Source organism: Rissa tridactyla, chromosome 4 (genome assembly GCF_028500815.1).
Source record: "Rissa tridactyla isolate bRisTri1 chromosome 4, bRisTri1.patW.cur.20221130, whole genome shotgun sequence".
Classification (NCBI taxonomy): domain Eukaryota; kingdom Metazoa; phylum Chordata; class Aves; order Charadriiformes; family Laridae; genus Rissa; species Rissa tridactyla.
The window spans coordinates 36,590,332-36,608,164 of record NC_071469.1 but is presented as its reverse complement, the minus strand read 5'-3'; the positions used below and the strand labels follow the sequence as shown (position 1 = coordinate 36,608,164).

Here is a 17,833-nt window from a genome sequence, read left to right as displayed (position 1 = left end):
CTAATAGTCTGCCAGGTATTGTGAGAGATGGCAATTTTAGTCTTCTTTCATTAAAATAAAGTGAAAGCCCTAAATGCGCGTGCAATTAAGTGGGTGTTTTGAAGCTTGGACCAGACTGGGAGCCTTTGAGGTTTCTTTCAGAAATTCACAGCCTAGTTGTACATACCTCTATCTGCAAGGACTGATGCCAGAGAATTGTGTTGTAAGTTGTTCTCTCCTCAAAGACCTGGAATTCAGTCAGCTTCTGCTGTGCAATATCTTGTTTATTGCAGTTTACTCTTCGAGTATAAGGTATAAAATGGGAATTTGTAGGCAATGTGGACTTACTGTACTGAGTTTAACAATCTTGCAACACATCTAACATGCTTTTACTAAGGGGAAATACAGCATTACTTGTTCAGGGTGTATTTTTAGTTCCTCACTTATATTAAAAGGTTATTTTTTTTATTTATTCTAATTATTAATCTCTAAATATCTAATGTAGAAATGTTTTTTATTGTAAATGGGAGAATGCTATCCTTAGGAACGTATTATTAAGCTATCATTCTGCCAAGTTACTGTATCTAAACAAAAGTAGACATAGACAACTTTAAAAGATTTGTGACTATGTGGCTTCAGTAGCTGAAGCATCTGAAACGCTTTCATTCAGCATATACACTTGGAACTGAGATTAAATAGAAACATACTTGTTTCTGTTGTGATAAGAAAGTGGGAAGAACCTTTGATTCTTGCTGCTAAGCAGTCCAATGAAGAGGAAGATTTGATTCTTCATGTAAACTTTCTAAAGCTTGTCAGAGAGCATGTTTTGATATTGTTTTGGAATGTTTCTCTTAAGACTTGGAATTATTGCTATCATTTTAGTAATGCTAAGTGACCTTGTCTTTTTTTCAAACACAGTGATGGAAAAATAATCCAAACAAAAGCACTTTATAAGAGAAACAAACCTGAAAATCATAGTGTGGCATTTTGTCCTTCACTGCAATCTGGGAAAAACTTTGTTGAGAGTTGTAATATTTTCATCAATAAGAGTAAATGATGTCAAACATGAAGAGCATAAAACATGTGTTTTCACAAAGTATGTGCACAATTCTCTTTATTTTGCTCAAGGTGTTTGAACCCTCAATGAATTCTTACTATGAGCAGTGCAGTGCAGACACTGGAGTTTTGGAATCGTGATTATTGGGCAAAACGGACTGTGTAAATGCTTAAATCTAAAGAGCATTGCTGTATTAAAAATTAGCAGAAAATTTATACCATTTTAAAACGTGATGGCTTTGTTTTTAAGGAATATTTTATCAGGATTGTTTTAAATTTGTATACGCTATAGAAGAATTTGACAATCGTGAGTGTGCCTTTAATTAATTTTTGTTCAGTGGTATTTTCTCATCATTTGGACATAATGATTTCCACGATCAGTGACAATTTGGCCAAAAAAAAAAAAGAACCTAGACATATTAACTTGATGCGATCAACAAACTTATGCTGTTTCATTGTTGAGATTCCTAACAGTTCTAAATAACTCCCAAACCCTGTTGATTTTTGGAGAAGTAACAAAAATTCAGTTGAAGATTAGAGGAGGGTTCACGAGGTTTCTGTTCCAAGTCGAAAAAGAAAGAGGCCTTTCTGTTAGACCCTTGTTCCAAATAGGCTATTTTCCTCCAGCTTAATGTTTTAGAAAGTCCCATGTTCTGCTTTTTTGCAACGAGGAGTGATGACAAGATGAGAAGAGCTGACTATTGGCACTGCAGATAAGCATATTTCTGAGAGAGTTAATCTAAAATATGTTGTCACTGGAAAAAATTGAAATTTGGGCTATTTATTAGAGGTCTTGTATGAGATTTTCTATGTGGTACTTCAGAGTCCATTCCAAGTTCCATTCCATCTGCTCCTATGAGTAATAGCAACTTAATGATTTAGTAATTTGAAAGTGTGTATAAGAAATTTTTAAGAAATTGTTACAGTGATACAGTTTGCAAACATGCAAATCTAGCAGAACAAGTGACATGGTTTCATGCAGAAAAGATTAGATACTTGCACACTTACAGAATAGGGTGTTTTCCTAGTGACAGCAATGGATCAGTATAATGTAAATGTTGCCTTTAAGTCTCTTGCATGTCTGTGGGTGAAGAATAATCTTACTAAAGTTGGTGAAGTTATACTATTAGTATCACAATAGGCCCGAGCTGCCTTACTCTGTTGTGCTATGCAAACAGAATTAAATATAGGCTTGATTTAGGTTTCTCAAGTGTCTTTAAGTAGCAAGATAGATGAAATTTGTCAAACAACCTTTAGAGAAAATTATCTTTAACTTTGGATATAATGTTTTATGACTTTTATATGTATAAGCATATGCTCCTAGAATGTTTCAGGTGAAAATTGTGTAGCTTTCCTGCCAGCTGACTTGTTTGTCTATAATGGCCTACAGTTTCCCACTAGAGTAACAGCAAATGAGGTAAAGTAAATCTTACATCCTCAAGGATTCCTTTCTTCTTGTACGCTCACTATTGGATAACTTTGTATTCCAGTAACTCATGTCACTACAGTCATCTTCAATATAATACCGGCTTTATATTAAAAATTGAGACTTTGATGCTTTGAGAGAAGATACAGCTTTGAACTTAAAAAAAAAACAAAACCAAAAAGCAACCAACTATGAAGAAAGTGAAAGCAACAGGCTCTTTTGGTAAATTTTCCATCAACAGTTAAAAGTACTGAATTTACTAATCAGTCAATTAAACATACTTTAGCATTATAGTTTTTGTGACAATTCAGGAATGAATGCAAATATCTTTAATCTGCACATTGTACATTAGTTATATAAATCATGTTCAAGTTATCAGATGACATGACTCAGAAGTGATGCAGATGTGAATTAGCTATTTGTAAAAGTCTAAGTTAAGAATCTTCAGACTTACTGATGAAATTTCATCTTTGTCTTCAAGGGACTATCAGGTTAAACCTTTGTTTTTTGTCTATCGTATTTGATGTTTTTATTCAAGTACTTCAGATTACTGAATGTGATCAACATTTCAGGCAAGTAGTAACAAACACTTTTGACAGTGTTTGCACAACTTGTTCAAATATTGCATCGAATAATTTTATATCTTGGTCAAACTTAAGTGAAAGTTCATTTCCTCTTACAGAGTGTGATATTTTGTTCCAGTACAGTATGCTCCAGATGCTATTTCTTCAAGGCTAGTTGCTGTAATGCTAAGTTTGACAGTTAAATTTCAATGGAGTTTATGATTTATAAATACTTGCAGTAGCTCTTTCCTACAAACGGGAAGTTACAAAGCTCTGAACATTTAGTATTATGAAAATATATTCTCTAAGAGGTAAAGGTTTTGTACAGTTCTTTGGAGTTTAAGTAATAAGAAAAACATAAGCATATTGCCATGTTCTTAAAAGTCCTTCTTTCCTTTTAAAGTGACTAGAGTTCAGCGGTGATGTGAGAGTGCATGTCTACCTGTGTGTGTGTGTAGATGCACATTATATAGATTTCATAAATATGAAGTACAGTTTTGAAAGATGTTCTCAGATGTAGTACATAGGAGAATGAGTTATCTAAGTGTACATAAACATACCTATTTGTCATACTTGTTAGTGACAATAAAATTGACTTATTTAATCTGAAATTCTTATATGATTTAGAATGTGTTAAAATAAGCAGGCAACTGCTTTAATGTCGCATTGCGGCATATGAGAGTTAATTTTAGAAAAATAAAAATCTTTTCAATTTCTTTTCTCTCAGGAAGCTATATTCTTTACAAGGAAACATAAGGGAGGAATAGAAGATTTGTTTCTAACAGACAAAATAGCTTATCTTCATCTAAGACGTGTTTTTCTCCCATGGTTCTGTCTCTTGTCCTGCTGCGTGTGGGAAGAGGACAACAAAGAGAAAACTCTGAATCTTGTCCTGTCATACCTACAATTTTATTTGCGCAATAAGAAGTTTACTCGTAGAATTAGTAACATGAATGAGTTACTTACGTGCCTCAGTATTTGCCAGCGCGTGTTCTGACATACTTCCTTTAAATAACATTGCTTTGACAATACTCATATAGAAATAAATGAGGCTAGACAGTTAATTCTTGTATGACATTTTTCTAGAGTACCTTCCCTTAGTGGAATTCTGTTAATGACTTGAATTATCCAACCATGCTGCATACCTCAGGTAACCAGAGCAAGCCGTAGGGTCTGTTCAGAGTTTGTTTTGTAGATGTTGTACTGGATCTGTGTCTTGTTGCTCTTCATTGTGGAGGGGTAGATCACCATTAGCATCTAGAAGTTGGTCCACATGGAGACTGTGTGGTCAAAAGCTAAGGCAGAGCAAGGAAGAAAAAGCTTGTGTCTATATTCAAGATCTTAGTTTATCAAGGCTGGATTTGGCTGTCTCATGGTTTATTAAAGATACTACTTAAAAAAAGAAATCCAAGAGTGAAATTCTGCCTTGTCTGAAGTCAGAGAGTATGATGCAAGTGGACTGAGTTGCTTTGTCTAAATCATGAATCTTCCCTTGACTAGAAACATACAAACCAATGTTCCTTTGACTTTTTTTTTCTTGAGTTAGTAAGTGGTTTGTCTTCAGGAAGACATTGATCTGCAACATAATAATATAGGCCAGTACTTGCCTTTATAAGGCAGAAGCCACACATAATAGTATATGTTGGTATCTTAAAAACCTAATTTTTAAATTTAAATCACAGTCATTGACTACTCATTCTAGATAAGTGTGTAAGAAGTGTTTATAAATTTGCTGTATCTTTCATGTTTTAGCTGTTGATATAATTGCTTTTGATTGCAAAATAGTTACACTTACAATCACCAACACTTATAATATCCAACCTAGCATTGGAACAGAAAATTGTATGGTTACTTGACTGTTTCGTAGTTGTTCACTGGCACCTTGTCGTTACGATGTAATGTCTTTTATTCAATCTGGAGTTGACTGTTCATGCTAAATTTGGTTATCAAATTAAGTAATCAGTCTTTGTTGAGGTAATTTTATAAATAAGATTTCCTGAAAGAAGTGTCTGCAGGCAAGTTTGCTCTGTAATTATATGAACATTCAAGAGCTGGAAGTCCCAAAGGTGAAGAAAACATTTATGTGAAACCAAATCCCTGCACAAACTGCAATTTTTTAATATTTTTTTTCTTTTTGTTCAGCTGCAGACTGTTGTCTCCCTATCAAAGACTTTGTACCATTTATTGATGGTGTGTAGGCCTCTTGTGCATTCAGTTGGCTTGTATAAAGGAAACAAAAACTTACAGTTATGTAGAAAAGTCCTTAGGTAACCTTTGCAATAGCGGAGGCTATTGATTTTGATTTTAGTATTCTAGGTTTTTTGATAGGTATATCTAACTATATTAAATTTTACTAAATGCATTGTTTTTAGCATGACATTTTTTATTGGAAAAAAATGAATCTGTCAATCTAAATTAAATAATTTAGAAAAATATTCTTGTGAAATAGTATGATATCTCAAAAAATATCTCAAGTTGCTTGTATTCTAGGAAAATAATTAATATATGAGATAACATAAAAAAATTTATTCGTCAATGAATGATTTGTAATTCCGAAGACTAATTGTTCACTTTGTAAATGCAGGCAAATGGAGAGTCAGTATATCAGGAAAACCTGCATTTATGTTGTGATGTATGGCTATAGCGGAAGATTTTCCTGTTTTTTTGTTTCTGCTATTTAGAATTAATTCTAGCCTTTTGAACTGCAGTATTTCAATACATTTTTGTTTGGTATGAGACTTTGAGAATGGTATTTTTGTCTCTTTCACTCTCTCCCCTTTTTCATTTGCAGTGGTGTGCTCAAGTGCATACAAACATATCCCTGTACCATCTCCCTGCATCTTTGGTGCTTACAGGTAGCAAGAGGACCATGCACTAAATAAATGTAGTTATTATGAAATTGCGATCAGATACTGAAAGCTGTGACTGAGAGCTGATGAATAGCCCCCTACACTGAATTAATAGACTTTTTTTGTGTGTGTGTGCCTGCAGTATTTCAATAATTGCATTTGTAAAACTCTTAAAGTTAGGTCATCAGTTATGTTTAAAGGTGATGGTGTGTCTATCTGTGCCCTATGCAGGGCATTCATAAAAATGAATCTAATTAGCTTTTAAAGTTGATTATTTACATAGTATTATCTCCTTGTATAGATACTATTATTCAAAAGTAATTTACTTTTAAAGTGAGTTAGGCTAAGCCCACTGAAGACTACTGAAGTTCCTAATGAGAGTGTTCACACAGGGATTTCATGTGAATCCACATTAAATTCATTTCCACCCATGTTTTTGGAACTACTTCTTCCAAAGGAATGATGGCAGGAGATACACGTGCTCTGAGGTGTCTAAGTGGAAGACAAGAAACACACAGGTGATGTGTAGTGATCCGCAAGACTACGCGATTCATTGCTAGTCTGCAGAACCTTACCAAACAGCAGATTTTCAATCTGAAGTAGAGTTATTATATCCCTATGTCTCCAGGATATTTCCATACTGTCTTTGATTACTTGCACCTGCCTCTGACAAACATATCAAAGCTTAGAAAAACCATGTACATTGTTTGAAATCAGTATAATCAGTGATCTTAGAATGCTTCACAAATTATAAGGCAAAACTCATATTTAAGAATTTTCCACTCAAATAATTGCAGAAGCATAAATGTCCTATTACTAATGTATATGTTGTCAATCACACACGGGCAAATACGTTGTGTTTTAATTTGAAGTTTTGCAAATGAATGATAATCATTATTTAGACACAACTGACCTTAAGCTTTAATTTAAGCATGTGTAACAGTTTTTTGTTACTCATGCAAACTTCGAGGAGGATATTAATTGAAAGACAACGTAATTTAGAGATAACGTATTTTATATCTTGATCATAAAATGAACTCTATTGTGGCAAAGCTGTAAAACAAATGTTAAAAATCAAACCTAGTTTAATCAGTCTTCATCTGTTTTTTCTACAGTTTCTTACACAGGTCTGCTCTAAACAGTAAATTTTTAGGGATATTCTGCATTTTTCTGAAGGGGAGCCTTCAAATTTTCTTGCAATACACGTGAACAGGCATATATAGGCTCAGGTCTAGCACTTCCTTTTTCTTTTTTTTTTATATTATTTTGGCTATTGTATGCAATATTTCACTTAAGAGCTGCATACAATCATTAAGAGCTCCACACAGCCCCTGCCTGAGCTGGAGGAGGGAGAAATAAAGTACTCTTAGGAGCGTGAGACAGGTTGCAAGTTGCTACCTCAAGAGCAAAGCTGCCCTCAGGTAGGATAGCTTGAATGTGGGAGAAGATGACTAGGGGATTGGAACACCTCTCCTATGAAGAAGGGCTGAAGGATTTGGGTCTCTTCAGTCTGGAAAAAAAGACGACTGAGGGGGGATCTTATCAATGCTTACAAATACTTAAAGGGTGGGTGTCAGGAGGATGGGACCAGGCTCTTTTCAGTGGTGCCCAGCGACAGGACAAGAGGTAACGGGCACAAACTTGAGCATAGGAAGTTCCACCTAAACATGAGGAGGAACTTCTTTACTTTGAGGGTGGCAGAGCACTGGAACAGGCTGCCCAGAGAGGTGGTGGAGTCTCCGTCTCTGGAGACATTCCAAACCCGCCTGGACGCGTTCCTGTGCAACCTGCTCTAGGTGACCCTGCTCTGGCAGGGGGGTTGGACTAGATGATCTCCAGAAGTCCCTTCCAACCCTACCATTCTGTGATTCTGTGACATTATTAAGGTGGTGAATAGTTCTGTGCAGTGATATGCTTAGCAGTAACCTTTACTCATAATGTGATATTGTCTGTACGTCTTATTGTGTTCAGCTTTCTCTGGCACTGATGAAGCCTAAGGCTGCTGTTTCTTAGAGTTGCTGATAATTTTTTATCTGATTAACTGACACATTTAGTTGAAATCAGACAAAGCCCTTAGGCTGGGCATGGATTTAATTTAAAAAATATCAAAGGTTTGCACTGTGTGCTGTTTAATCATCATGTTTATCAGGCAAAGAAAAATTACCGGAAGGACCATAGGGAGAGGGTTATCTTAAGGAGCAGTAACTTGGGAAATTGATAATAACTCCGAGGTAATTTACAGCTAACTTTTACATTCATTAATATAACATTTCCCACTAATAATTACAGTGCATGTAATATACTAATTAAATTGAAAACATTAGCACTAATTTTCTTTTTGCTGAACTCTGAGAGGGTCAGGTAAAGACATTAAAATGTGAAATTAAAGAAAACCTCTGTACCCATACCACTGCAATGAATATTTTACTTACTAGTAGAGTACTTCTACCAGTACTATGATAAAATGCATATGTAGACATTTCCTCAAATTACCATCACTATCCTTAATTGAATTTCAGTCACTGAAATAAAAAAAGAAAAAAGCAAAATTGAAATCACAGTGTACTAGCATAAATTACTCTTACATTTCTGTTTATATTTTACTTAAGCTGTGAAGCAGTATGTCAGTATTGTACATGGGTAGTCAGAGGCGCCTTAACAACAGCATAACTGTAAGCATACTACGCCACTGATGTTTTGGAGCTTTCACAAAACTGTTTAATTTTTTATACCATTTTCTGATAGAAAATACAGCTAAGTAATTTATGATACATGGAGAGCAGCAATTTTGAATTGTGTTATTCATTAAACTGTTTAAAAAGATATATAACTATGAAGCTTTAAACATAAATGGTACATTTTAGTACAGTTACAGTTGCAAAGATCGATTTACTGTTCTAACATGTTTGTTCATGAAGATTATTTTCCATGAATGTTATGAACAGGAATAAATTATCGGTTATAAAAAGACATGTAATAATGACATAATTTCACTTAAAGCTAAAACATAGCTAATAATTGTCTTATGTGCATAAAAACCTTTATACTGCTGCTAAAAAATTTGTATTATTTAGGTGCTTTTTAAAAGTTTATTTTTATACTTGATTTTTGAAATGCGTAATTTTGGTAGTTTTGATGGAGAAAAATAAGTTTTGAAAAGTCATATGGAAAATAGAAAGTTGTTAGCATCTGTATACATCTATGTTTAGTATCTGGTTTTATGTATGAATTACATACTTCGTGATGTAATACTTTGCGACAGAGTATACTGTACTGGGTATAAGTGCTCTCTGCATTATCCAAATATTTCAGAGAAGCAATTTATTTTTACTTTAGACTAATCTATTGTACTAGCAACATATTAGTATAGTTTTGTATAGTTTAAATAATTTCTTAAGTTACTAGTACAGGATGTTTTCTTTAATAATAAGGATAAAAAAAAAAAACAACCCAAGAAAAAACCCCACCCTTCCATATTAGCTTTCCTTAAACATTTTCCTGTTCTCTGTTACTTCTTATTTGATACAGCACCTAACATCTTTCTTCCAGAATTTTCCTGAATTTGCTTCCTTGGCTTTTGAGTTCAGTGCAGATCCTTGATATTTAGCCTGCAGATGCCAGCCTCCTCTCCCCTTGCCGAGGCAGCGGTTTTGTGAACATGCTTTATGTGGTACCAAACCTGATCAGATTCCGCATTAAAAGGTGAAGTGTAGTGCCTGAGACCTGGCACCACTGATTCTGGGATTGATTCTCTGCTAACAACGATCTGCTCTCTGTTTGCAAAGGGCCCAATAATTTTTTTCAATACCAAACAGCGAATCCAGTGAAGAACTACTTTTCAGTTAGTACTCTCTGCATGCTTCAAGTGCTGAGCTGAATACCCTGTGCAGCAATGCTTTATGTAAACTTTGTACACGAGAGGAATTTATGAAGGTTGTTAGACCACAGTTTTTTTTCTGTTCCATCTCATACTCCATCCTTCTTCCCTTCAAATCTTCTTATTTCCTGAATTTGTGCCACTCCAACCTTGATTTTTTGAACCGTACAGAATAGGAGGATTGAATTTATTCCATTTCATGGTATGTAAGTACATTAACTAGTTCTCCCATTTCAGAGCATTTATTAAGTATATTGATGTTTCTCCTTGTGGAAGCTGCTGTCTGGACAGTGATGGAAGTTTATATTTGCTCTTCACCATCAGAAGAACAAAATGAAAAGTGATGGTGGTGAATAGCTCCCTGTCAAAAGTCTTTAAATGGGAATGCAAACCAACACTGAAAAATGACACGATGTACTGCCATTTCAAAAGATGATTAAAACGTATGTATTATCAAAGGAAATAAACTAGAATAAGTGCAGAACATCTTGTATGTGACTATTTAAATCATATTTAATGTAGCTTGTAAGCAAGCAGCCAAACCAGTGTTCTGTTCTTTTGTTACTAGCTTCAACATATATAGTATACATATGTACACATATACACATGCATGCATGTATATATGTATACACATATATATTTATGTGTTTGTGTGTGTGTGTATGTATGCATTCATACACATGCACATTCACCCTCTAAATGCGTTATAGGTACGTATGATTGGAAAAACACCAATCAAACTCCAAAACAAAACCTATGAGTAATGATATTTAAATTTCAAGTTTGGGCCATTGTTCCAACAGTTGTTTAATAGAAATTCTGTGACATTAAAGATTATAATGGCTTTTTTAATTCCATTACATTAGGATGATTTTGAAATTTCCTATGATTCATGATTAGAATTTTTAAAATTCCAAACATATAGGTCTGGAAAGCTGTTCATTTACGTATAGAAGTAGTAGTGTGTTTGTATAAGGACAGGATGCTTAACTCTCTACTTCCAGATAGCTGTTTTGTAATTTGATGGAGTTTTCTTACTGAGTATCTTCAGTGATGTGTATATTTTGTGAAAACTTGAAAACTAGAATGAATTTAAAACCAAAACAAAACTACAACCCGTGTTTATTGCTCTGTGAGCTTGTTAAAAAATGTATCGGGCAAGTCAGTTGCCATATTCCTAGATGAATAGGAGATTCTGTGAATCTGTGTATTTAGGAAATGACGAAAGGAAGTCCTACAGGTATTCATTTCACTGCATATTTGTTTATTATGAGGATCGCATCTTTTTTTGAAGTTTGTGATATAGTTACTGTCTTATATTTCTGATACAACTATTTATTTCCTTTTCTTAGAGAAAGAAGAGTATACATAACAACAGATTTGCAATGCACTATAATAAATATTATAATGATAACAGTAAACGTATTATTTGGTTTGGTGAGGAAAGAGAAGTATATGTGTTATAAAACAGAGAAATGGTGAATGCCCCATCATGGGAAGTGTTCAAGACTGGGTTGGATGGGACTTTGAGCAACCTCATTCAGAGGAAAGTATCCCTGTCCATGACAGGAGAGGTTGGACTAGATGTTCTTTAAGTTCCCTTCCAACTCAAATCATTCGATGATTCTGTGATTCAGTAATATGGAAAATTGTGTATATGTGTATTTAGGTAGCCATGGAGATTAATCTGATTGTGAGAAAACAGTTGTACAGCTTTGTGTTTGTTTGTGTCAGAGCCTTCAAAAACATTACCTACTGAATTTAGCTGATGGGATAGTTTGCCTCTGGTAATTAGAACTGAACAACGAAAGTTGTTATTAAATGGTCTTTACTGTCTGGTTTTCCAAGATATCTGAGCACACTTATTTTTTTATCAAGAAATAGACAGAAAAAATTCTGTGATAGAACATTGGATGAGAACTTTCCTCAAGTGTTTGGCAACCATATACTAAATACCATTTCCTAAATACTGTTCCCTAGACAGCCACTATGGCTGAACACTTTTAAATTATATGTAACTTCTTTTTGACAGAAGTAGTCAGGAAAAGCCCTGACTATTTCAAGTGAACCTGTTAGCAAAAAAAAAAAAATAATAATCTCCTGTTGTATATCATAATTGGTGGCAATGCAGTTTTATGCTGGAAAAGTTTGTAAACTCATCTGTTAAAAAATATAATAAGAATAAAAATTAAAATAAGAATAAAAATTTAGAATAACTTAAAATTGTATTATATTTGTTTTCCTTCACAGCATAATGATACTACACGAAATAGACAGATACATAAAAATAAAACAATACTGTTAAGTAGTGAGAATGTTGGGAACCTGTACTTAATTGGTGAGCTCCCTTTGAAAAAGGATTGCTGCTGGTAACGCTCAATAAAAAATTAAAAACATGTGCATTAAAACAGTATTTTTAAATTGATACTTTTGATGCTGAGTCCTTAAACAGAAGAAATTTCAAAGTGTGGTCACCTCTGGTTATTATCTGTGAGACTATAAGGACTTTAGAAAAATTACTTAAACGTATCTTCTCTACACTTCTTCATGAGTAGTACATCTGATAGATTATTTTCTACTAGTTCTTTCTGAAGTACCTCACTATTAGAATCATTAATGCATTTTTATGGCTGATCTTGTGGATTGACCCGCTATCAGAAAAGTACTATAATATTAAATTTAAGTTACGTGATTTGATTCCTTTGATTACTGTTGTTCTTCCAGTAGATGGTAGTACTAATTGCAGCTGTGATGGCAGTCTGAGAGTTGACATTTGCATGGATCAGAAAAACATGCTTATTTTTGCATTGCAATTAAGTGAGGATTGTAAGAAAATTCAAAATAATTTTCTGGGTATTAACAGTTAAGGATTATGCTTTGCAGTAATGTATATTCTGTATCTTCCAACTATAAAAAAAGAGAACTATCAAGTAAACATAGAGACGGATGTCTATAAGATGAAATATGTGATATGCACATACAGTTAAATATAGTTAAAATTATTTACTTTGTGACCATAAAAGATCTTTTTATCTGCCAAAGTCCTGTAAATTGGAGCAGGCGGAACTTAATAGCAAAATCTTCCTGAAATCAAAAGGAATGGTCACAGTCTTACCATTAAGCATGTCTTGATGTCAACATACTGTGATGGATTCAGCCAGAAAGGTCAACTGTACTGTTACTCTATATGTATAAGATCTTAAAAAATGAAGTGTTTGGTGGTTGGTATTCTATCAGTTAGTGACTTTCTATTGCATGTATTTCTTCATAAGAACAAATTGATTTGTGTCTTAATGGAATCTGAAAAAATTAAAGATTGGATTAGAGTCGGCTCTGTTTAGCAGAATGTAACAGTAATGTATTCACCTGCTGTTAATTTAATGAAAGTGAAGCAATTCTGCTAATCTCAATAAGTAGAAAATCTGGATAATTCTTTGTTTTGTCTTTTCCCAGATTTTGCTTGTTTTTATTGTGATCATTGAACCTTGTATGTTCCATGAAGTAATAAATACTGACTGTTTGAACAGATTTCTAGTGTAGCTGTAATACCAGTAGTAGATGCCACATTGGTGTCTGGCTGTCAAAACCCCACATGTATCCTGCAGTTCCTGATAAATTAGATATGGAGTATCTTTTGTTTTGTTATGCTACCTTGCATGAAGAAGTTGTAATGAAAAAGCATTTGAACATTCAGTGTCTCTAACACTGGGAGGCTATTGAGGGGATTGTAGAAGTTCTTTGTAGTGCTTTTTTTGTTTTGTTTTGTTGTTGTTTCGTGGTTCATAGGCTAAATCTGTTCCACTCTTCCCTTGCCATCAGCCCTCAGTCCCCAGTCTGCTTTATGATCTCATAAATGCAGATGCTTTTCTGCAGTATTTATTTGTTTTGTTTTCCCCTATTCCTACCTGTAGTTTAATAATTGTCTCCCTATAAAGGCGTTTAGTTTCCTTACCATATATTGTCCGAGTCTCTGATAGTCTGGATGTACTTGTCAGCAGGAGTTGCAAGTTTCTTTGCAAAAGTGAGAAGCCTCAGCCATTCTGATTCGGTGATTTCATTACAAATATATTATAGTGTGTTGAGCAGAAAGGGGTACAGGCTGCTTCATTCCTTCACACAGAAAGAGGTGTGGTGACTTGGAAACATCGACAGTTAATATTTAATGTATTGATTGTTTAATAATATCAGTTCATAATGCTAGATTCTGTGCATGGACCACTTAATGATTGTTACCTTTGAGGGTCACCTGTGATTAATTGTTCACATAAGCAGAAATACAGGTAATGTTTCTGGACGCGTTGGATGATGTCTGAACATTGCGATGGAACATGTTTTGAAGGAATTTTTAGTGTTATTCTTTTTACATAAAAATACAAACAAACAATACTTAGGTGTCATGTTTTCCAAGACTGTTATCTGACTTAACTTCGTAATATTTCTAAAAAGATCTTTGAAGAATGCAACTTTAGTGCAATCGTAGCAGTACAGGTAAACTGCATGTCAAAATTGCGTAAAACAATGGAACACGGGGAAGACATTTTAGAGGTACCTGAAGACTCGAGAAGGCTTCATGAATAATTTTATAAAATTTATTTAAAGAAAACTCTATTTACATAACTGTGTTAACTTTTTAAGAAATGTAATTCTAGATGGGTGAGTTGAGTAAAGTGTCTGTGATTTATCTTTACTAGAAAAGAACTTTGAAACATTGCACAGAAAGCTCAAAGAGAAGCAAAAGTAATATTGGCTGGATAATAGTAATAATAATAATACTGGCTATTATTGTGGATAGTGAACAAGTGACAGATAAGCTACAATTAATTTTTATCAGTAATATTACTTCTGGATATGTGAGAAGCATCAACCTGAATCCTGTATGATTTGGCATTAAGTTTCATATTAAATGATATATCCGTTAATGATATGTAGAAGTACATAAATTGCACAGTGATATAATTTTCAGATTATTATAGCTAGGAATTTTGATAAATATGATGACTCAAATCAGAAATATAGATGTGTATGAGTAACTTAGGAATTTGGTTGGGCAAATATAAGGTGAGAATTAATGTAAAGAAGAATAAGATAATAGATTGAGGAAAGAATATCCCAGACAGAAATAAACCAGGAAATTTTCCCCTAAGTAAAACACCTTCTGCATCATTTCATTGATAAGAAACTGAAAATGAATTTTAAATTCAGTACCGTGGCAGGCAAAGACTGATTTAGTTTTGAAATTAATATCTAGGTATATAGTTGAAGATTTTATAGTAAAATCTTGCTGCAAACTTCACAGGATTGCTGTCTAACTGAGCAGGTCCAGAAGGTAAGTCATGCAGTGTAGTTGTGATCAGCATTGGTTAAAAGAGGAAAACAAGTTGAGCTGGAGAAAATTCTAGGAAAAAGTAAATTCAGCATGTTGATTTGGACTCAAGCAACTTAAAAATGCAAGAGCTCATGAAATATTATAAGTATGTGCATTTTCAAATGTTACATTCTCAGTGTTTTAACAAGAAAAAATAAAAAACAGTTGGCTTAGGTAATTGAAATGAGACAGAGAAAACATGTCTTGGAAAAACTTTTTTTTATAGCAGAAGTTTAAAAAGATGATGTTGAGTAAGCTGCCTGCGAGTCTTCTTTTTCTGGTGTGAGGATAAAACGGATAATCTCACACCCTCTTGTGCTGCATATTGTGACAAATGCCAACAGTTACATTAATCCTCATGATTGTATGTTGCTGACATTTATTTGTAGGTGGGATAGCTAACACCCCACTTACGGTGAAGAGCTGTAAGTAATTTTCAGGATGTCAGGAAAACTTTAGGATAAGCTGTTAAATTTGGTACTTCTTCAGTCATGCTCGTTATTTCTTCTGTAAAACGGTACTCAAGTAGATTACTGTGTTAGAGTAATGGCCATGTGGTAGGTCAGCTGTGCTGCTCTCTTCCATGCAGGGTCTGCATTCCAGCCCAATGAGTTCCATGTACTGGGCACAGGGAAAAGATCTATTGGTTGATTCTGCTGGTAGAGGTACTGAATCTCTCTTGCTTAGGCCAGCATATACTGCTGTCATCAGTATTTCTTGTCTTTTTTCAGGATAAAGAAGGAGTGGAGGGTGTATCTGTGGGAGCCATTCTTTCTGACTACCAGAGAGTTCGAGTTGAAGATGTGTAAGAAAATACTAATCTTTATTAATATACACATTCTGAAAAGTGCTTTACTCTTCTTTTCTAACTCAAATTCTGGACCAGAGACAGTTCCTTTATTTCTTATGTTCTATGATACCCAGTTCATTCAGATTGTTAATATAAGTACCGTGTTTGGTTGTTGGGCTGGTGTTTTTTTTTCCTGGAAAACGAAAGTTTAAAAAAAAAATAGTAAAAATCCAGTAGAGACTATACTGGATTTTTGGATTCCTCTTCAGGTCTGTCATAGATCTGTCACAGTTTTGATATGAAAATAGTTGAGTAGGTTCAGAGCTTTGATTTCAACTGAAAGCTCACCCAGTTCTGATGACTACAGTATTGTGGTCAAGTATCTATTTTTCAACAGCGTTTTGATCTAGAGGAATATTTTGTGACTTCTTATGAGGAATTAAATACAAGAGAATCCTTATATGCATATCTTCCCTTACTTCCTTAAAATCTAAAATCTGTTATCGTTATTCAGGAGTTTTCATTTGTCGTTTCTACTGTGCACACTGTTTAAGTCTAGATAGATGTTGATACTTTTAAAAGTCTTAATTAAAAAAAGGATTATGTAATGGGAATTGTGTGTGTTATATAAGCCAAGATTTGATTTGGGTCTGGAAAAAAATTTTCACTATATATGTCTGATGAAATGCAAAAACACCTTGTGTTAAAAATTAATATTAATTTCATGAGCTCATTAGTTATTTGTTGCTGATAAAAGCAAATATCCGGAATAGTTTGTGAACTGTAAGAATGGTGAAGTTAATGCTGCGCTAACTCAACTAACATCAGCAAGTTACACAGCATGAGTGTTTTCTTTGCACTTTAAAAAGGTAAATTGCAGTCAGAAATAGCTCCTTTCTTTTTCTTTTCCCTTGCACTTAAAACACTTTAATGACTGCCTGATCATGTTACTAGATATTTTAGAAAAGATTGCTTTTGTTGACTGTGAGTTTCAGATCTTTTACCACAGCCAAAAGATTGACAGGACACCACAGTATTTCAAACCGACCTGATTAATTCCAAGGTTGCTCAGTGCTAAAAAAATGTCACATTGATCTGTAGATTTACCCCTTGCAATAAAGTTGTGTCATATAAACCATCACAGTTACTTGGAATCAGCGAATTTGTTAGCTAATGTTAGGCACGTAAATGAACTACTTACATTCTAAGTTGCTGAGTATTTCTGTTAATTTCACAACTTAGTGCTCTGTTAAAATATATGAAAGTAGTAACAAAACCAGTCAGATTATATGGGTGCTAACTATGGATTTATGTGTCAACATTAAACATCCATTTAACTATGAAGTCTTGACACTAATACTAGGGGGTCTGTCTAACATATGGGAGAAAGGCCATATATTAGATAAACAATGATAATTGACAAATAAATGTAATTTTTTGAGTGCTCTGAACTAGTCCCATAGTTAAATGTTTTTAGTTTTTTCAGGAACTAATCGTTACACATTTTATCATCAACTGATGGTACTTGACAATTTGTGGAAGGGTTACCTATCAATAGTGCAAATTAGTGATTATCTAATTTGATAAACAATCAAATGCTGTGTATCAAATGCTGTCTAAATATGATATGTATCAAAACAAATAATTAAATTTACATTAACAGGTTGTTGCTTTGTATCACAAGCTGTATACGTTTTCCTGAATGATTCTTTTCCTTGGGTGTTGATCCAAATCACATGTTTGAGTGTAACAAATTCAGCATAATGTACCAGCGACATGGGCCACATTTATCACGGAGCAGTGACTTTTGCCTTAGCTGTGTTCATAAAAAGTGATCACTTCCTAAGGTGTTAAATGAGTTTGCGTCTCTGAATGTTTAGGAATGCATTTTGTTATGGTTTTACTTATCTTCCCATCCAAATCTGTTT

General features: G+C 34.0%; 1 protein-coding gene across 4 annotated transcripts in view; it reads left to right on the top strand.

Annotated features, from left to right (window-relative positions):
* Nucleotides 1-17,833, top strand: part of DPH6 (diphthamine biosynthesis 6) — a 211,846-nt gene that overhangs the window by 33,448 nt on the left and 160,565 nt on the right. For all 4 annotated transcript variants that reach the window (XM_054198802.1, XM_054198801.1, XM_054198799.1 and 1 more), the window contains one exon: nucleotides 15,847-15,920. In XM_054198802.1, the coding sequence (XP_054054777.1) occupies nucleotides 15,847-15,920 (74 nt within the window). The remainder of the gene's footprint in view (nucleotides 1-15,846; nucleotides 15,921-17,833) is intronic.